The sequence below is a fragment of the Dipodomys merriami genome, unplaced genomic scaffold (assembly GCF_024711535.1).
Source record: "Dipodomys merriami isolate MVZ:Mamm:240054 unplaced genomic scaffold, mDipMer1.0.p SCAF_72, whole genome shotgun sequence".
In the NCBI taxonomy this organism is placed as follows: domain Eukaryota; kingdom Metazoa; phylum Chordata; class Mammalia; order Rodentia; family Heteromyidae; genus Dipodomys; species Dipodomys merriami.
The window spans coordinates 1,781,297-1,802,607 of NW_027206313.1; the positions used below are offsets into that span (position 1 = coordinate 1,781,297).

At 47.6% G+C, this 21,311-nt stretch overlaps 1 protein-coding gene across 1 annotated transcript; it reads left to right on the forward strand.

Moving 5' to 3' along the window:
• The first annotated feature begins 8,202 nt into the window (after window positions 1-8,202).
• LOC138818185 (E-selectin-like) lies at window positions 8,203-16,841 on the forward strand. The gene is made up of 11 exons (XM_070009140.1): window positions 8,203-8,239; window positions 8,795-9,178; window positions 10,894-11,001; window positions 11,397-11,582; window positions 13,169-13,354; window positions 13,505-13,693; window positions 13,883-14,059; window positions 14,553-14,663; window positions 15,756-15,777; window positions 15,883-15,955; window positions 16,455-16,841. Exons 1-10 carry the CDS (start codon window positions 8,203-8,205, stop codon window positions 15,938-15,940), a joined length of 1,458 nt encoding a protein of 485 aa, XP_069865241.1. The 3' UTR covers window positions 15,941-15,955; window positions 16,455-16,841.
• The last annotated feature ends 4,470 nt before the right edge of the window (window positions 16,842-21,311 follow it).

Here is a 21,311-nt window from a genome sequence, read left to right on the forward strand (position 1 = left end):
CCAGCAATTGCTTGTTTGGGAGATGAAGAAAACGAGTCTGGTGCAGTCAAAAAGCTCATGAGACTCCATTTCATCCAGTAGCTGGGTGTCACTGAACTCTCAGTCACTGGAGGTGGAGATCGGGAGAATTGCAGTTCTAGGCCAGCTTGAACATAAAAGTTCGTAAGACCCCATCGCAATGGGGAAAAGCTGGTGCAGTGGTGTGTGCCTGTCATCCCAGCCACGGGAGGAAACAAAGGAGGATCACAGGCCTCTGTTCCACAACCACAAAGAACTGTATTCTGCCATCATTTTGAATGATCTTGGAAGTGGATTCATTCAATTTGAACCCAGAGCAGAGAAACCAATCTATTAATAAGAAGTGTTTGTTGCTGGCAGCCACCAAGTTTGTACTAAATCGCGAAGGCAATAATAGAAAATGAATAAACTTACCATGACCCAACACAGCATATCCATATCTGGGTTTGCTAAACACAAGTGCTTGAAATAACGGGCATATTTGGATAGTTTTCTCTGGCCTCAAGAATCCACCTCAAGCACAGGAGAGTGAATCTTGCCCTTCAGGGAGAAGCCCTCAGCCAGTGATGGACAATGCTGGACTGATTGACTTCAGCTCTCTTGCCCCTCTTTGGGATTTTTGGAGGTGTTCTGCACTGTCTCCTGGAGTTCTCTAATGGAAACGCTTCCTGATTGTCCCTCGGGGTGGCTGGTTTTGAACATACCCCTTGTTTCATACCTGACTTTCCCTTCCCACTTCCTCATACCCCTACCGGCTCTGGAGATCAGCTCTCAGGAAATAATCCCTACCACATCCATGGTGACTCAACAGCTTCTTCCAAAAAATTCTCTCCCAAGACACTTACAGAGTCAGGACGGTTGCTCTAGCATTTTCTGTCCTGTAAAAATGAAGGTGTACTTCCCATTGAGATGGAAAAGGACATGAATGTGGAATGGAATCCCAGCTTTCTCATTAAACAACCGAAAATGTTCAAGTTGTTGAACCTCTCTACACCTCTGTTTCATCCTCTAGAAAAATAAAATCAATGTTTACCTTCCATTTTGTGATATTTGCTTAAAGCAATGCGTGTAAAGCACTTGGCTTACAGCCGGCATTCTCTATATAGTATCTATTATGAGTTATTCTCTTTTTCTTTCTTTTCTTTTTCCTACTGATGGCTGGAATGAATGGTGCATGCCTGAGGGTGCACAGTGTGCAAGGGTACATACCAGTTATCTCCAGTGACACGGGGAAGCGCAGATAGGAGGATCACAGTCCAGCCTTCCTGGGACATAAAGCAAGACCCTACTGGGAAAATGATCAAGGTTAAAAAAAAAAGGGCTAGAGGTGTGACTCATGCTGTAGAATGTCTATCTTGCAAGCTCAAGGTCTTGAGATCAGTCCCTAAAGCCACAAAAACTGTCTTCCTCCCTCTATTTGTCATTATGTCATAATATGACAGCTAGCTGCAGCAATAATATGTCACAAAATGACAGCACTTCTGGTTTTATATTGGGAATCGAAGCTCAAAGAAGCAAAGAAGAGTGTTCCACATCACAGAGCTAGCTAGCAAAAAATAGGTCATGTGTTAAACCATCACATTGAAATATTCGTTTTTTTAAGTTAGCACAGTCATTTCCAAATAGAAAATGCTTACCTAATCAGCAGCATCAATTTCTGAATAATAAGGGCGGCTAGAAAATTCAGGTTGTTCTCTGATTTTTTTAAACTTTCTTAAGAAAAAAAATATGATCCTTTTTTTTTCTCACCCTTTGGTATCCTTTCAGAGTCATTTGGAATTGTTGCATTTTATCCCTTATGTGATAAAATTCAAAGCTGTATTTTGAAAAGTGACGAGGCTGGAATTTTTCTGATGTGAGGTACTGAGAACACAGCTAATAATAATCCCTTAGGGAAACTTCTGACTTAAAACAAGTCCCACAAGTGGCCAAGGGAAACAAAGCCAGGGAGCCTCTCTAAAGCTTGGGGGATATTTTTTTCTTTCCCTCCTGTTAACAATGGTCTGCAAACATTCATGACCACATTCAGGAAAAGCGCTGCTAATGAGCCAGCCCTCCTTCCCTTGCTTCTTCCGCTTTGGGAATTCACCAGAATTGGCCCTTTTTGTAGATGTAAGGTCCATTCCTGGACTACGAACAGACCTCGCCCAGTACCTGCGTTACCTAGGCAACTGGGACACCTGGAAGAGGTCACATCCGCATCCGCTGAGGTCACATCCTAACCTGATGTGGCCACACCTTTCTCCCACCTGATCCCACTTCCCTTTACCTGGACACACTCTTCCCCCGCCCCCTACCCTATATAAGGCCTAAACCGCCGCCAGACCGCCCTCTTTTTTTTCCTTTGCCAGCCGCGTGGAGTGCCAACCTTGCCTGGTCCCAGCAGGTCTACTGAATAAACCCCTTACCTGAATACCACGTGCGTGGTGCAGTTCTTACTCGGCTACCTCCTTTTTAAAAACCTAACATAAATGGTGCCGTGACTCAGATAAAGGGCTTAAAATCAGGACAGCCGAGATTCCTCTCTGTTTTTTTTCTTTTTTTCATTTTTGTTTTTCCCTTCTTGCTCTGAGGAATACCCACAGTTCTGACGGCCTTTTATGAACCCGTCTATCTGCTGCGGACACAGTGCATCAATTCTATTGCTGGCCTCTGCATCTTCCTCGACACTTCTACATTTTGGTGAGTGACCTGCTCCCTAAGGGGTCTCTGTCGTTCAGTCTCTTTACAGATACCACGCCGGAGAACCTACTAGGCCTTTACTTGACTCCGGTTGTTCATCACTTCTCTCTAGAGGGCTCGGTGGTAAGTTGGGACACCGCTTCCATTCAGTAAGCCCTCCTTCACTCACTAAATTTTTCCCCCTACGTTTTTCTCTTTTGCATTTCTAATGGGTTGTTGTAAGTCACGCCCAAAGGAGGAAACTCCATTGAAATGCCTCCTGCGTTCCCTGGATGTCTTGTCTATTGACTGCATCGACAAGAAACGCCTGATTTATTATTGCACTCAAGTTTGGCCACAGTACCAACTGGATAATCGTTCTCGATGGCCCAGAGATGGGACTTTGGACTATGTCATTCTCAGAGATTTAGACGATTTTTGCCGTCGTAATGGTAAATGGTCTGAGGTCATTCATATTCAGCCATTCTTTGCTCTCCGGGACAACCCGGCCCTATGCCAATCATGCCCGGCCTTTCCACTCCTCCTGGCACGTGGAGAACCCAACTCTAGCGCAGGGCTCCCTCCGGAGCCTGATGTGCCTGACCCTCTTTTTGACTCTGCCCCTCTTCCTGCTGAGCATCTGGTGCCTTCCCCACCTTCTTCACTCTCCTCTCCTTCACCCTCTATCTCTTCCCCCCCTGCAGCTCACACCCGGTCTCGCACTGGTGGCACACAACCTCCACCAGACCCCCTGTGCCCTTTGCGAGAGGTGGCAGGGGCTGAAGGTGTAATTAGGGTGCATGCGCCATTCTCAATGTTTGATATTGCTCAGATTGAGAAGCGGCTGGGATCTTATGCCCAAGATTCTAATAATTATGTCAAGCAGTTTAAGAACCTGGCTCAGACCTATGACCTTACTTGGCAGGACATATATCTAATGCTATCCTCTACCCTTACTGCTGAGGAAAAAGAAAGGGTGTGGACTGCAGCCCAGGCACATGCCGATGAAGCTCACCGCCTAGATATTAACTTTCCAGTGGGAGCAACAGCTGTGCCTAGGGAAGAGCCCAATTGGAATTATCAACATCATGCTCCTGGGCGGGAAAGCAGAAATAGGATGTGACCTCTTCCAGGTGTCCCAGTTGCCTAGGTAACACAGGTACTGGGCGAGGTCTGTTCGTAGTCCAGGAATGGACCTTACAGTAGAGACTCTCAGTGGTTAGCCCTTAAATCCCAAAACAGAAAAACGGAAGCTGCACGATAAGGTGCTGCCCAACAGGAAGCAAATTAAAATAAAAACCTCAGATCATCGAGGGAGCCCAAGAAGGGGGAGCAGCTGGACTTCGGCGTCCACTTCAATCACAGGAGAAAAAGAATCTACCCAGACGTGTGCTAATTCCCTAGTGGGAATTCCTTTTGCTTCATCAAAAACTATTTACTTTCTTATGTGGGAGAATTTAAGACCTAATTCAACCTGTTCCTTACATTTGCCCAACATGGTTGCAGACGGGTCTTCCATCTTTCTAGCTCACGTAGAGAGGCTGCCATGATTAACTGCAGTAGGATTTAGATCGAAAGTCTGGTGCCCATGTGTATATGAGCATCGGCCATGGGGGGGTCTATCAATATTTCCTCCGAATCAGGTAGCCATGGCTCACTAGATATAGAAGAACGGTCCTCTGTGTCAAAACCACCGAAAAAAACCAAAACCCCCACACATTTAACTACCAGTTCCTGGGATACTCTTGATCTACAGTCAAAGGAAGGACTAACCCTGAGGAATATGCAGTTTTAAATGACACACTCAGGTAATTCCCCTTTATTCCAGAGTCTATGGAGAACAGAATCCTGAGAGCCTATCACACCCAGATGTTTCAAAATGACTATAAATCGAGTATGCATTTCCAAGGAATACATTTAGAAGGAACCAGACCAGTTTTTCCTGAAATATACTTTTTTTAAACCAAAGAATGCCATTCTATGCTATGATGGATATTAGTTTTCTCACACAATTTTGAGTATGCAAGAAATATGCTTGTGTTCTACACAGGAGACCAAATCTCCATCAAGATTTCCACTTTTTAAGTCTCTATAAAGCTAGTAACAGATGTTAGAAGAGCAGACAGTTCTGTGGGATTAGATGTACTCAGCTCTTCAAAGAATAAACACTTAAGAGGTAAAATAAGCCCTTTGCTCTATAGAGGGAGGAGAATAGAGGCCTTCCTGCCCTGCAGCCAGGAACAGGCTACTGCGAGATCTCCCGCTGAGTCAGTTCTGAGACTCCATCATAAACCGTAAAGTGACTCCTCCACAGTGCCATCCGTCACTACAGCCGGTGCTACTTTCTACCCCACGGAACAGTCTCATGTCCACAGGGTGGTCTTGGGTAAAACTCGAACATTTGTCTCAGGGACTTTGACATCCTCTTTCTGGCTCTCTCCCTCCCAAAGATATCCTTTCTCCAGAGGGGCGAGAATGAGTAAAGTCAGGCAGAGAAAGCACCTACTTAGAGGGCGTGGAGATGAGGACAAAGGACTATTTCCAGGAAAATAGATGATGAACTGGGCGTGTGGCGCTCCAGAGAGGAAATGGCCCATCCTGGCCGTGCGGCCTGGGGGGCGCCTGGGTAATACCTTCTTCCATTTAGGAGACGGCTCCCATGAAACGGAGATGCAGCCAGGCTGAGAACTGAGTGGTAGAGCTTGGAGGACTCCTCGCGGCCTTCACACATCGCCATCAACCAGTTTTTTGGAGGAAAGTTGGAATTAGAGGGAAGAGACACTATTCAGTACCACAGCGTACCTCAGATTCACTCCATTTCTTTCTGAACTCACTTCCATCTCCCTAGCCTCAATGAATGAATGCCCTGCATCAGATCTCCACAGGACAGGGCAGACAAAGAACTTCTAGAATCCGTTGCTGTCTCCCTCCTGGGGCCTCTCCATAAAGGTCTGTTTATAGCCTACTCAGCAACCCCGGGGGACCTGAACAAACTCCATCAGTTTCCAAAACCCAAACCACTGGGTTTGCAGGCCCAGCCTTAGGGAGAGGGCCACAGGAAATACTTGGGGGAGAATGCAGAGTAATTGTTAGGAATAACACATCTCTGGATAAAACATGTATCTATCTCTATATCGATTTGCATGTCTGTTTCTATGTATCTGTATCCATGTCTACAACATAAATTATATATATATATATATATGTATATATAACATAAATAGGCCTTTCTCTACCACTCCCTCAAGTCTGCCCATGGTCTCTTTTCTAGATCTCTGATTTTAATCTGTAATGATAGAACAACAGCTTGATTTCATTAGTGCAAACCTACAAAAAATCTGAAAATGAAAGCCATCTCCATTTACTATTTCTATCATTTAAGTCAGAAAAGAGGCTGAGGAGAGTAATGTGTACAGTCCCCAGAGGAGATGCCCACATGAAACATGGGGATGGATGATCTCACACACACCCCTTCCATTCGAACGGGAGCTCAAGCTTTTAAAGACTGTATTCTTTTTACTATAAAAGTGAACAGGGAAGTCAGGGACCAGTGGTTCACACCTATAATCCTGTCTACTCAAGGCTAAGACCTGAGGATTGAGGTTTGGAGCCAGCTTGGGCAAGAAAGTCTGTCTGCGATTCTGATCTTCAACTGATGACCAAAACCAAAAAAACAGAAACCAAAGACAAAAGCCAGAAGTGGAGCGGTGGCTCAAGCAGTATAACACCTATGGTGAGTGAACAAACTGAAGGACACTGCCCGGGCCATGAATTCAATCCCCAGTACTGGCACTGGCATGCACGCGCACACACACACGCACACACACATGCACATGCATGCACACACACACACACACACACACACACACACACACACACACACACACACACACACACACACACACACACACTGAAAGGGGAACATGGCAAAACTTGGAAACAGGAAGGAAATAAACACTTCCCCAGATCCTACTTCCCGGGAATGTTGTAGTGGTTTCCAGTCTTTGTACCTGCACTGTTTTAAAAGTGAGAACATTTTCTATCAAACACGTATGAGTGTATGTGTCCATTTCTAAAGATGAGCATGCTCTTACCGTGTGGCCCAGGCTGGCGGAACCCACGCCTCTGCTTCCGCGTGGTCACAGGCCCCACCATGGCGAGCTCTAAGTTAAATCTTTATTATTTTCCCTGATCAAACCATGAATGTTTCTAGAAAGGAACATCGAAATCCATCTCCCACTTTCTTCTTGTTGTAGGGACACAAGGCATTTTTAAAATATCTAGGTAAAAGGGAGTTTTTATGATTTAGTCCTCACCCGTGTGCACAATCTAAGGGTTAATTAACATGTTCTTTCTGGTGTATTCCCCGGGGACAGTGTATATCAAAATAGGCTGAGCTGGTCCGTGAGAATGAAAGAAAAAAGTGAGTGACTATCCACAAATGACGGCTATGGGGGAAAAGCATCCTACATGGCTCAGAGAAACAACCACAACGACATGGCAGGTTAAAGTCCTAAATAGTGCAAAAACATGGAATTTACATGATTAGAATTAAAAAAGCAGACATTGATGCCCTATGACTAAAGTCACATGAAAAACATAAAGCATAGAAAAGGGAGAGTTTCTGACATCATCTCTCTCTTTTTTTTAATCATCGTGGGCACTCCTAGTAAACGTTCTGGGGGTTGTAAAGGATTTCCTCTTCAGCAGAGTTGGACAGAAGCGTCCTCTCACAGGAAACCAACTCTCTTATAAAAGGCTCCAGCGGAGTTGGAATTCCCAGGACTTGGGGCTTGGCCTCCCCTGGGAGGAGAGCAGGAGGAGACCGAAGCAGCAGACACATCGCTGAGAAGCTGGAGGCCAAGTGACAGCTGACAAAAACAGTAAGTGCAGAAGGCTTTACCATACTCACTTTGGTCACGAAACAGATTTCTCAAGGTAAAGGGATCTGCTGAAAAGCCTTCTTATAAAATATCAGCTTTAGATGGGTGCTGGTGGCTCACGCCTGTCACCCTAGCTACTCAGGAGGCTGAGATCTGAGGTTCATGGCTCAAAGCCCAGGCAGGAAAGTCCGTGAGACTCTTATCGCCAATAACCACTAGAAAACTGGAAGTGGTGCTATGGCTCAAGTGGTAGAGCACTCACCTTGAGCTGAAGAGCTGAGGGACAGCGCCCAGGCCCAGAGTTCAAGCCCCACGACTGACAAAAAAAAAAAAAATCAGCTTTATTGCACTGTAGTTAAAACCTGTCTTTTCTCTCCATGCCTAAATGATAAAAACCTTATATTTTGTACTTTAGCATGATAGGAAATGTCTCAATGACAGGTGTGACACTGGAAATCTATACGTAACTTCTTTAAGGCTGCTTTAAATACTATTCATAAGGCTGCTTTAAATACTATTCACGGTAAAAGAATGTGAGCAGTTAGGGAGTATATATTCTATAATCAACATCATACTTGCACTTCCTCTCCCCAGAGAAACGGCTCAAGTTTAACCCTTTGTTGGAAGGCCTCTCGGAGTCATGACTGTCTCCGGCTTTCTCTCCATTCTGGCTGTGGGTAAGTCATGTCATGCCCACGGCTGACACTGAAGACCAGAATATTCTTCCCTGCAGGTGGGGCTGTCCTTTGTGGGATGTTTGGTCACCAGCTTGTGTTCGGAGCAGTTGGCTTTGTCTCTTAGGGGTTGAGTTGCATTATGTCTCAAGTATTGACGATCAGTGCCTATTTAGTCATAATGAGGTTCCAATACATGGTTCTTTTCAAGTGCTCAAACAGTGGCACACAGTAAGGGCCCAAGCTTCCCTGTGTTGGTTGTTATTCTACTGTAAGGTGGGTATACTACTAGCTGGTGACAGAAGAAGACAATAAAGAACTTTTAGTGTGGCTGGTGACAACAGAGAAATGCAAGAAGTACTAGTTCCTCCCCGTGTTCTCCTACTTTTGAAAACTTGATAAGGCTTGAGCCATTCCAAAGGTCATATATATATATATATATATATATATATATATAATGTTATGGATGCATTATATACATATATCTCAAAGACAAGGAGGAATGTTAAACCACTGCAGAAGTAAACTCTACCCTCCACCTTCCTCCCCCGCCCTCAGTGCTTCTTGTTGAAGAGAGTAGACCCTGGTCTTACCACACCTCCACAGAACTCCTGACTTACGACGAAGCCAGCGCTTACTGTCAGCAAAGGTACACACACTTGGTGGCGATTCAAAATAAGGAAGAGATTGAGTACCTAAACTCCACCTTGAGCTTTGCACCAAGTTACTACTGGATCGGAATCAGAAAAGTCAACGGCGTGTGGGTCTGGGTAGGGACCCAGAAGCCCCTGACTGAAGAAGCCAGGAACTGGGCTCCGGGTGAGCCGAACAACAAGCAGAAGAACGAGGACTGCGTGGAGATCTACATCAAGAGAGAGCAGGATTCTGGGAAGTGGAATGATGAGCGGTGCGACAAGAAGAAGCTGGCTCTGTGCTACACAGGTGGGGCGTGGGGAGCAGGGGGAGAGGGAGGGGGCGGGGAGGGGGAGCAGAGGGGGAGAGAGGGGAGGGACGGGGGAGGGGGAGCAGAGGGAGAGGGAGGGGAGGGACGGGCGACAGGGAGAGAGGAGGGGGAGGGGAGGGGAGGGATGGGGGAGGGGGAGAGAGGAGGGGAAGGGGAAGGGTCCGTTTCAGCATTTGAACGGTTTGTCAACTTTATAGTGTCCCACAACTGGGTTCTACTCTGGTTAGTTTATATATATATATATATATATATATATATATATTTTTTTTTTTTTTTCAATCAATTCAAATTTATTGAGAAGTTTAACATTTACAGTAGGAGACAATCCACCCACCCAATTATGGCTGGAAAAGAACGCTGGTAAAGGGCTGGGAAGATGGCTCAAGTGGTAGAGTGCTAGCCTTGAGCTGAAGAGCTCAGGGACAGCGCCCAGGCCCAGAGTTCAGGCCCCACGACTGACACACACACACACACACACACACAAAACATCACAATTCAGCATTAGTGAACTCCAAACCATAATCAGGTCAATGGATGAAATTAGTATGTGGTTCCTCTTCTTTCCCTGAAGTAGTCATGTGAAATCCAGAGTTCAGATGGAAGGCGGTCACAGCAGCAGTGGTTCTCCAAGAGCAGTTTATATTTTCAAACACACAACTTTATATTTATTTATTTATTGCCAGTCCTGGGGCTTGAACTCAGGGCCTGGGCACCATCTCTGAGCTTCTTTTGCTCAAGGCTAGCCTTCTACCACCTGAGCCACAGAGCCACTTCTGGCTTTTTCTGTGTATGTGGTGCTGAGGAATCAAACCCAGGGCCTCATGCATGCTAGGCAAGCCCTCTACCACTGAGCCACATTCCCAGCCCTAAACATACAACTGTAAAGCAGCATGTGTGACCGCCATGGTAGCCTCTTAACTTCATGTGAATGTAGGCAGGAAGTGTGTGCATTATGCATTTATGTGTGTGCATTATGCATATATGTGTGTGCATTATGCATATATGTGTGTGCATTATGCATTTATGTGTGTGCATTATGCATTTAGGTGTGCACATTATGCATTTATGTGTGTATATTATTCATTTAGGTGTGTGCATTATGCATTTATGTGTGTGCATTATGCATTTATGTGTGTGCATTATGCATTTATGTGTGTGCATGTAGTTTTATTGCTGTAGAGAGTATCTATAGATGCATGCATCTGTGTATTTGGGGAAGGGGGAAATGTCTTTAGAGCTAGGGATAAAATGGTTTTTCTTTCTGCCTGGTGCCAGCAAAAGCTGCTCTCCTGTCTGCGTATTAACTCTGGGTGTAAAAAGAGGTGAACCTCACAATCAGACCTCGCATTTTCTTTTTTTGGGGGGGGTCAGGTCGTGGGGCCTGAACTCTGGGCCTGGGCGCTGTCCCTCAGCCCTTCAGCTCAAGGCTAGCGCTCTACCACTTGAGCCACAGCACCACTTCCGGCTTTTTTTTCTTTTTGCTTATATGGTGCTGAGGAATCGAACGCAGGGCCTCAGGCATGCAAGGCAAGCGCTCTACCACTGAGCTACCTTCCCAGTCCCAGACCTGGCATTTTGTCTAAAGCACTTTGGTTAAAGTCATGAGCACATTGACGATGCATTTCTTGCACTCATAAAGCAACTCAGGCAAACAGCCTGCGGCAGCGCTCATCTTGGACTGTTCTTCCTGTAGCTGCCTGCACGGAAGCCTCGTGCACTGGCCACGGCGAATGCATAGAGACCATCAACAACTACACCTGCGGGTGCCACCCCGGCTTCCGTGGACTCAGGTGTGAGCAAGGTGAGTCTAGTTCTTAGCTCCTCCTTCCCTGCAGAGGGCAGCATCAGCTCCAGTGTCTTGAGCGCCTGTCTTCCTGTGTCTGGGTCATCAGGGTGCAGTCAGGTATGGGGAGGCTGGGCCTGGGTGGTCAGCCCATTCCCGGCGTCCCGGCCCAGATGCTCTATGTACTAGCCTATGGCACCTGGACCAAGTGTGTTTATGGGACCGGCATCGTGCCTGAGGACTGTCATGGGTTCTATGGCCCGTGACTGTAGCTGATCTCTCTAGGTGGCGGGGTGGAATGAAGATGGCGATGGTGGCCTTTCAGTTCCATGGTGCCTGGGTTCACAGGGGGGGGTTCAGGAATTCCCAGGGGTCTGCCCATGGGACACCAGTGACTCGGCTTCTTCTTCCAGCGGTGACCTGCCCAGCCCAGGAGCGTCCTGAGCACGGAAGGCTGGACTGCGCGGGGCCTTTCGGGCCAGACGGCTACAGCGCCTCCTGCTCTGTCCGCTGTGACAGGGGCTTCGTGCCCAGCGGCCCGGAGACCCCACACTGCACGTCCTCTGGGCTGTGGAGCGCTCCCCCCCCAGCCTGCCGGGGTAAGCCCTCCCACGGGCAAGCGGATGCTCACGCGCACCCCTCATTCCCTGGGTTGCGGCCAGCCTTGAACCTCTTCCCACGCCACTGAAGGGTCTTTATACCGCCATCGTTAGCACCACTAGCCGTCTCTGTCACCAGGTGCAGCCAAGCTGAGACCCGTGGGCTCCAAGAAGCCTTTCCTTGTCTCCAGGGGCATTTTTGAGGCTCTGGTGACCCTAACAGGAGCCGGGGGTGGGCACAGTGGCCCTGTCTAAGTCTCGATGATATTCTCACCTTTCTCTGCCTATCTTTTCTGCGTAATGGGACCAACAAATCCGTGCTGATCAAGCCACGTCTCTCCTTTTCTCTTCCCCTCACTGGATCTCGTGTCCCGGGAGGAGAATGTTGGTCCTTCAGGCGTCACTGGGATCCAAACAAGCCATTTCATGTCGGCCTGTCTTGTTTTTCATCCAGTCCTGCTCTGGAGCCGTCACTCTCGCCTTCTGCTCCGAGGCACTGGTTTTCCTTTGACCAAAGCCGCTCTGCACCGTCCAAGTAAAGAAGGGCCAAGGCGAGGGCCGGTGCAGAGGAGGAGGAGGGTGCAGAGGAGGAGGAGGGCTGTGGCAGCGCGGGCCAGGCTCTGGGGTCCGCTCTCGTTGGTGGCTGTCTGGCTCTGTCTGGGGTCTGCTCCTTGTCGGTGGCTGTCTGGCTGTCTGGGGGCTCTCGTTGGTGGCTGTCTGGCTCTGTCTGGGGTGCGCTCTCGTCGGTGGCTGTCTGGCTGTCTGGGGGCTCTCGTCGGTGGCTGTCTGGCTGTCTGAGGGCTCTCGTCGGTGGCTGTCTGGCTGTTTGGGGGCTCTCGTTGGTGGCTGTCTGGCTCTGTCTGGGGTGCGCTCTCGTTGGTGGCTGTCTGGCTGTCTGAGGGCTCTCGTCGGTGGCTGTCTGGCTGTCTGGGGGCTCTCGTCGGTGGCTGTCTGGCTGTCTGGGGACTCTCGTCGGTGGCTGTCTGGCTCTGTCTGGGGTGCGCTCTCGTCGGTGGCTGTCTGGCTCTGTCTGGGGTGCGCTCTCGTCGGTGGCTGTCTGGCTGTCTGAGGGCTCTCGTTGGTGGCTGTCTGGCTCTGTCTGGGGTGCGCTCTCGTTGGTGGCTGTCTGGCTGTCTGGGGGCTCTCGTCGGTGGCTGTCTGGCTCTGTCTGGGGGCTCTCGTCGGTGGCTTTCTGGCTCTGTCTGGGGTGCGCTCTTGTCGGTGGCTGTCTGGCTCTGTCTGGGGTGCGCTCTCGTTGGTGGCTGTCTGGCTCTGGGGTGCGCTCTCGTTGGTGGCTGTCTGGCTGTCTGGGGGCTCTCGTCGGTGGCTGTCTGGCTCTGTCTGGGGGCTCTCGTCGGTGGCTGTCTGGCTCTGTCTGGGGTGCGCTCTCGTTGGTGGCTGTCTGGCTGTCTGGGGGCTCTCGTCGGTGGCTGTCTGGCTGTCTGAGGGCTCTCGTCGGTGGCTGTCTGGCTGTCTGGGGGCTCTCGTCGGTGGCTTTCTGGCTCTGTCTGGGGTGCGCTCTCGTCGGTGGCTGTCTGGCTCTGTCTGCAACAAGCTTCTGTAAAGCCCACGGCCTCTCCCCGCAGCGGTGGAGTGCCGTGCCCCCCCCAGCCCTGCCAACGGGCTCAGCACCTGCTCCCGCGGCCCTGGCAGCTTCCCGTGGAACACGACCTGCTCCTTTGGCTGCAAGGAAGGGTTCGAGGTCACGGGCACGGAGACCCTCACGTGCACCTCGTCTGGACGCTGGGACCGCGAGCCGCCGGTGTGCAAAGGTAGACACACTCGCTCCTCCACTGGGGACGGTGGTGAACGCCCCCCCACTGAGCGCGGCAAGCCTGACTCCTGAGCAGGGCCATGCCCACACGCTTGCTGCAGCCCAGCCTTACATGGACACCCCCGGAATGTGCTCCCCTGTCTTCCAGCTGTGACGTGTGACGCTGTCCCTCAGCCCCAGAATGGCTCCATGAAGTGTGTGCATGGCCCTGCTGGAGAGTTCACCCCCACGTCCTCTTGTGTCTTCGGCTGCAAGGAAGGCTTCAGGATCCTGGGGGCAGCCGAGCTTGTGTGCACAGCTCAGGGCCGGTGGTCCCAGGCGGTGCCCTCCTGCCAAGGTAAGCCCAGCGTAGACTCCTCGGGGCAGGTGTGATTCCTGACGGCCTTGCTGTCAGGAGCCTCACCCCAGCTTCTGACACGGCCAGGCCAGTGGCCCTCAGCAGTGGCAGGGCTGGCGACGGCTCGTGAGGCTGTGGGGAGGTTTGCAGCGGCTCCTCCGAGCTCTGCCCCGTGTCTGTCATTTGCAGCGGTCCGGTGTGCAGGCCTCGAGGCTCCGGAGACAATGAACGTGAGCTGCAGCGGGGCGCCCGTGGCCGGCACCGTGTGCAGGTTCGCGTGCCCCAAGGGGTGGGCTCTCAACGGCTCGGCAGCTCTCACCTGCGGCGCCTCGGGATCCTGGTCGGGGCCGCTGCCGACCTGCGAAGGTGATCACTGATGGAGGGGCTAGGACTGTCCCTGGGCTAGGGAGGAGCGTGTGGCCGTGCCGGGGGTCACTACCCGGCCGTGCACAGCAGAACGGACGTGGACAGGAGCTGGTGCGTATTCAGCCGGAGGGAGAAAGCCAGCACGGGAAAGGGAGATGGAGGAAGACGAATAAGAAATGGAAAATGGGAGACGTTGGGTGAGAGAGAGAGAGAGAGAATGAGAAGAGGGCGGCAGTAACCCAGATACGTCGTGGCACTGTGAAAAAGCTTGGTGGCAAGTTGGTGTTGTCGGTGGAAGTGTTGGCAGGACTCAGCCCCTGGGCTGCTCGGGACAGATCCAACAGACCTCGAAGGGCAGGGCTCAGGCCCAGGCACCTAACGCGCAGCTCTTCTGTGATTTCCTAGAAACCAACCTACAGACACATGGCCGGCCTGAGAGGTTTTCAAGCCCTTGGCCTCTCCTGCTGATCCTTCCTCCCTCTTGTTCCCATAGCCCCCGCAGAGGTCAGTCTTGCCTTGGCAGCTGGACTTTCCATCGCGGGCACCTCCTTCCTGGCAGCGACTTCATTTCTCCTCTGGTTTCTAAAGCGCTTTTGGAAGAAAGGTAAGGGAGCTCTTGAAAAGACTCTAAAACGTGTGTGGAAATATACGTGTATTAGAGCACTAGCCTGGAGCTGAAGAGCTAAGGGACAGCGCCCAGGCCCAGAGTTCAGGCCCCATGACCGGCCAAAAAAAAAAAAAAAAAAAAAGAAATATACGTGTGTCTCCCGCTGATGAGTCTCTGCTTTCTTGCACATTTTAACTGGAATCTAGTAACCAGTGCATGTTGATTGGATGCATACTAATAACCTAGCAAACACACAGGAAAGGCATGTGTAATGGAACGGAAACTCAACCCAGAGTTTAAGGAAATGTAAATGCTAGTTGTGTAAGCCGTGCAGAACTCTAGGGGGCGCTGTTTGTAATGAATGCCGTGTTGCTCTTGGAATAGTGCAACAAGATTGCTGTGATGTCCACACCCAGAGACATGGATAAAATGTTCCCTAAAAAGATCTACTTGAGGGCTGGGAAGGTGGCTCAGTGGTAGAGTGCTCGCCTAGCATGCATGAGGCCCTGGGTTTGATTACTCAGTACCACATCCACAGAAAAAGCCGGAAGTGGCACTGTGGCTCAAGTGGTAGAGTGCTAGCCTTGAGCAAAAGAAGCTCAGGGACAGTGCCCAGGCCCTGACTTCAAGCACCAGGACTGGCAAAAAAGAAAACAAAACACAAAAAGATCTACTTGAAACATAATCTGACCTTTGGGAGTATCTCTGCGGGAACACGCAGGCCTAGCTATCCAGACCCATGGTTTCAAACCTGTGAATTACAACCAGATAAACAGCAGAAAAGTCTCATGATTCTCATGAAAAATTGGAAGAAGAAAAATTGGCAAACTGGGCCTGGTGTTAAACTGGGCCTGAAACTACTTCCTGGTGTTAAACTGGGCCTATAACTACTTCCTGGTGTTAAAAAGTCACTGTGTTGTTAGTTTTTTTTTTTTAATTTTTCTTTTTAAGTAAACTTTGTTCCTACCAATTTGACAATATATGGTCCTTGAGCTGCTGGGGTTGCAAACCCTCGTGAGTCAAGTGAAACTGTGTCTGATCTGCTGACAAGCCGTTAGTCCACATTGATGTCTTTTCTCTCTCCTGCAGCAAAGCGGTTTGTTCCTGCCAGGTATGTTGCGTTCCCGTAGAAAGCATGCCTCTGAACACGCTATGTGCTTTTCTCTCTTCGTGTGGGGAAATGGCATTTGACGTCGTGTTCTCCTGTATTTCACAGCACTTTCGAGAGCTTTGAATTACATGAAAAGCACTCGGTGCCTTCTGATACCAACTAAATTCAAAAGAACCAGGTAAGACTTGAATAGGACAGGAGCACGGGAGAGCCTCTTCTCCGAAAGTCCTCCTCATCTTCTAGCCTCTTCTCTGAAAGCTCTCCTCGTCTTCTAGACTCTTGCAAACCTACCATTTGCTACAGGGAATCCTCATCTTCCTGCTAGTTGTTTCTTTCCTCTGCAGAGAGAAAGCAAAGGAGTGGCGGCTTTCCTGAGCCAGTTCTTTTTGAAAGATAATAACGATGTGAACTCACTTCATCCATCACTTATTGAGTTCTAGGCGCAGTCCTAAACTAGGAATTTTCTGAGCTATTACTTTATGTATTGCCATTCAGAAGTAAAAGGAGGCCCACAGGAGGTAATCGGTCTGGCCCCTGTAGCTGGGATTCAAACACAGGCGATTTGGTTCTGGAATCTGTGTTTCTAAAGAGTAGTCTGTGCTGGAGGATGCCTTCTATTATCAGCACGCCAGTACTCAAGAGGCTCAGTACCAAATGTGCTGTTTTCTCTTTCCCAGTCTTAGGATCAAGACAGTGTTGGCGACTGAGGATAAAGGCTGTGCTCTCCAAGAAAGATGAAGAGACCAAGGCTCTGGATCTCCGGACTTCTTTTATAACTTGCCTACTCTGAGAGTGCTGTGTTTCAACTACTAACTGCCTAGCTGTTGTCATGGGGAGACTTAATAACCGTCAGGAGTTCAGAGGAAAGAGACTTTACTTCTAAGTTGGGAAAAAAAAATGACATTTTTCAGGCCCACAGACAACTGTGTGGCAGTGTGCCGGGATACCACGCACAGTCACAGCCACATTTATGCAGTTCTTTCTGGAGAGTTCTTAGACATGGTGTTCTGTTTATGTGTTTTGAATACAGCTAATTTACCACCATTCTTCTGTCAGTACAAGGAATAAAGGGAGTTACATATTTGGTGTAATCTATAGTAGGGTAAACGTTACTTATTCCAACTTCTTTACTGAATATTCATCTGCAGGAAATTTATTTCAGCACCAGGCAGATGGTATCAGTGTGAGGTTCAGAGTGGTTTTTTTTTTGGTTGTTGTTGTTGTTGTTGTTGGTCGTGGGGCTTGAACTCTGGGCCTGAGCGCTGTCCCTCAGCTCTTCAGCTGAAAGCTAGCGCTCTACCACTCGAGCTACAGCACCATTTCCGGTTTTCTGGTGGTTTATTGGAGATGAGTTTCACGGACTTTCCTGGGCTGGCTTTGAACCATGATCCTCAGATCTCAGCCTCCTGAGTAGCTAGGATTACAGGCATGAGCCACTGGTGCCCTGCTCAGAGTGTTTTACTAGAGTTGTAGTACATTTGGAGGCATTGGAGCTGGATGGAGGGCTTGTATTGTCAGGATATTGTTTTCACAAATGTGTGGTTTCTGGCATAGAAAGCTTGCATAAGGTCAAATGTTCTGATATTTATTTTAAAAAAACATAAATGGAAAAAATGAAGATGCAATTTCATGACTACCTTTGCTGAAAAAGTTATAGAGAAACACAGTTGTGATTTGCATTCCTACACAGATGTCTGTCAGGGGTGGCGTGTAAACACACCATCTGACAGGAGCTTTTAATTGGTGGTGAGACACACCTGTCAGCGGGCTGGTGGCTCAATAAGAACTATCCCAGCTCTGCAGGAGGCTGGGACGTAGAGGCCTGAGGCTTGAGGCCAGCTGGAACAGAAAAGCCTCAAAGACACAATCTTCCATTAAGACACAAAATGTCAGCCCAGAGGTGTGGCTCAGGTGGTAGAGAACCGGCCACCAGCAAGGCCGGAAAAAATAAAAAGGATGTACCCAGAGTAGTTTCAAGAAGTGAAGCCATCTAACAGTTATCCTCTAGTTGTTTTATTCTGTGTTGTGTGATCTGGAAGAGGAGAATGTTTTGCCAACAAATCTTTATGTTTATTTATAAGTAGAGACGTGGGCGTTGAAGTGTCCAGTCATTACTGTTAAGGAGGCCCTTTTGGTCAATAATGCCAAAGGTGACTCAGAAAACCTCTCCCCTCCTTCCACGAACTTCATGTATTGAAAAGGAAAAATTCAGCAAAATTCTTGCTGAATAGTGATGATGGCAAAACCAACAATAAGCAGGAAGTGTGATAAGGATCAGAACAAGGAAGAATCTTTAAGGACAGAAAACTCTTGGGGGGGAGGAGGTTGGAGGAATGGAAAGAACAAAAATCATGATCAGAATTATTAATGCTTCTGAAACCCTCAAAGGTTGTACGTTGTTCTGCATATGCATCAGAAGTAACTCTGTGAAATGTAAACGTGATTTGTGCCCGAATTTACATAATGTTAAATTATGATTTTTTTCATTTTGAAGATATGTATTTATTTGAGCTGTATCAGACTCCTATTTGATAGGACACCATAACCTTTGATAATAAAAGTCTTTGTAAACAGCTTCTTTCTTATATATGCTATTGCCTTTAACCAACAACTCACGTATCACAAAATGCTCTGTCTTAAAATGTAACGCGAAGCAACCATCCATCTAGCTCGGAAGATTCTGGCACAAGGGGGTCCTGGGTCCATTAGCATCCGTCCCCCGAGTGCTGGCACTTCCAAATCTACTTTGGGTGGCTCTGCATTCCCCACTTTGGGCATTTCCTATGAAAAGACTCCAGTGTGCCAGTGTGCTGCGTGTTTCGAAGGTTCACCCCTCCCGTCCTATGTGTCGGTACGTATCCCATTTTGTGGTTGAACTCCGTTCTGTTGTATGGCTATGCCATTTTTTTTCTCTACTCAATTTATGAACTTTAGGTTGTTTTTAGTTTTCGGCAACTACAAGTAATGCTTCTATAAACATTTGAATATGAATTTTGGAGTAGACATGTTCTTCACTCTTCTGTTCATACATCAAGAAGTGAAATAGTTGGGTGGAAACTACAGATGCTATAGAAACTATGCTTCATGTTTTTCTCTTGGAGATTGTTTTTAATGACCAATCCCAAAGACAAAACTCAGAGAGGATGGAATGAGTAAGAAAAAAATCATACTTCTTTTTCCTTGTTAACATTAAGCATTACAATGTGTTTCAAAATACATAGCCAGATCACCAATTCCAATCTCTGCCTCTGTTCAAATATTAGGAAAACAGTCAAACAACAGAAATCCTTCTTGAGATACCTTCTAGACAGAAAAGCTAGATTGTTATATATAAATCATTAACTTTGTGGTTTAGGCTCTCAATATTTAGCAGGCTTGTTCAATAACGATTTCTAGTGCTTATAGTAACCTTAACGTAAATGTCTAATTTCACAGTCAACATTCCTTTCATTGTAAGCATACAACTTTTTAAATGATATTCGTGGGTAGAGTAATGACAGTGGCTACTAAGACAGTACTACTCAAAGACCAAAAGATGGTCATTTACAAAGATATAACATACACACACACACACACACACACACACACACACACACACACACACACACACACACACACACACTCTCAGTATGCAACTATTTCCACAGTTTTGTATATATTTGTCTCATAAATACAGAAAAAGTCTTGAATTTGAAAAACAAGATGAATGCATTTTCATCTTCATTTAAAAATAACTTTTCAATTAAAAAGTCCCTCGTACTTGTTAAGTCTGGTCAGCAGATGGCTTTAATAGTCTCTGCATTACATATTCAACTATTTTACCCTTTCTTCGAACCTCATTACAGTCCATTTGGCAGTAAGACCTCTAGTGCTTTATGGAAAACTTCATCCAAGGGACTAGGAGATTCAATCTGCATTTGAGCTCTTTAGATGATAGTAAGTTATAACAATGTACAAAAAATCATATGATCATTTATCAACACATTTGGGACCTGTGAATTATTGCAAATGACCTCACATCATATAATTTAAATACAAACTTTGAGGAGAGGGATTAAGTAAATACTACTTTGTTTTACATTTCTAATGTTGTCAGTGGTTTGATAAAAACATTAACAGTACTAACAGGAAAAGTACAGGAAACCTTAAACTATCTTAAGGATTATTTTTGTGTGTGCCAGTCCTGGGACTTGAACTCAGGGCCTGGGTACTGTTCTTGACCTTTTTTTTGTCAAGGCTAAAGCTCTACCACTTGAGCTACAGCTCCAGTTCTGGCTTTTTTGGTGGTTAATTGGAGATAAGTCTTGTGGACTCTCTTGCCCAGGCTGGCTTTGAACCAGGATCCTCAGATCTCAGCCTCCTGAGTAGCTAGGATTATAGGTTTGAGCCACTAGTGCCTTGCGTGGTGTGTGTGTGTGTGTGTGTGTGTGTGTGTGTGTGTGTGTGTGTGTGTGTGTGTGTGTGTGTGTGTGTGTGTGTGTGTGTGTGTGTGTGTGTGTGTGTGTGTTCCCAAAAGAGTTTAGCATCTGACTGTGGGGACGGAGAAACAAGACTGCCCTGACCAATGTTGATGGACCTCATGAAGTCTTAGAGGGCCTGAACTGAAGAAAACCCTGGCCGAAGGTGAGCTTCCTCTCTGCGCTGGGACACCGTGGTCCCGGCCCTTGGACATTGGTGCTGAGGCTCCAGAGCCTTGGGAGGCAGATGGAATTCTATGCCATTGGGGTTTTCTGGCCGTTTGCAGGGAGTAGATTATAAGACCTTCTACAATCATGTGACTTAATTCCTATAATAAACACACACACACATGCTTATCCACATTTTACTTGTTTCTCTGGAACAATGTTAGTTAATTATTTCAACAGTCAAATCGTCACAGAGCTTGGGAGTATCCTAAGAACTAGAGACTAATAAAGACGTTGAAGGGGTAGGGGAGTCAAAGGACCAGGACGTAGAAAATTAGCATAAGACAAAGTTGCAATGGAGAAAAGAAAGAAAGAAGGAAAATTAGAAGAAAGAGATGAGAGACAGTGAGTAAACAGTACGGATGCCGCAGACGGGAGAGGCTCACGTCTGGATCTTCTTTCAAGCCCATGTGTACATGCGCACACTCACAGATACACAACGCACACTCCACATAGATTTACCTTGAAACCAATGGAAATTCGTTTAGCATCACAGGGCCTGAGACCTAGAAACATATTCACACTTTGATATTCTTTTTGTAAAGAGAGATCTTAAATTGTCTAACCTGTTGGGACCTGCAAGATCTAGAATATTATTGACTGCTCTAGTTTGCTAAAGTTGCGTGAGAATGTAGGCCCTGAGTTCAAATCCCAGTAATGGCACGTGAATCAGTGGGAGCAGAGAAAAAAGAATAAAGCTTTAGGAGCAGAGAAGATGAGGGAGATCTTCATATAGACAGAGAAGGATAGGCATTGCTGGTTGCAGGAAATCAGAGCAGCCTGGGCAAACAAGAAGAAGGCCAGCAAGGGGTGGGAGGGGAGTCTGCTGAGAGAAGTCTCAGAGGATTT

Excerpts from the sequence above, each read along its gene's own strand:
- LOC138818185 (XM_070009140.1), top strand. The coding sequence starts at position 8,203 with ATGACTGTCTCCGGCTTTCTCTCCATTCTGGCTGTGG. Across the intron at positions 14,060-14,552 it reads GCCGCTGCCGACCTGCGAAG|CCCCCGCAGAGGTCAGTCTT; the intron begins GTGATCACTGAT and ends TTGTTCCCATAG. Across the intron at positions 15,778-15,882 it reads AAGCGGTTTGTTCCTGCCAG|CACTTTCGAGAGCTTTGAAT; the intron begins GTATGTTGCGTT and ends TGTATTTCACAG.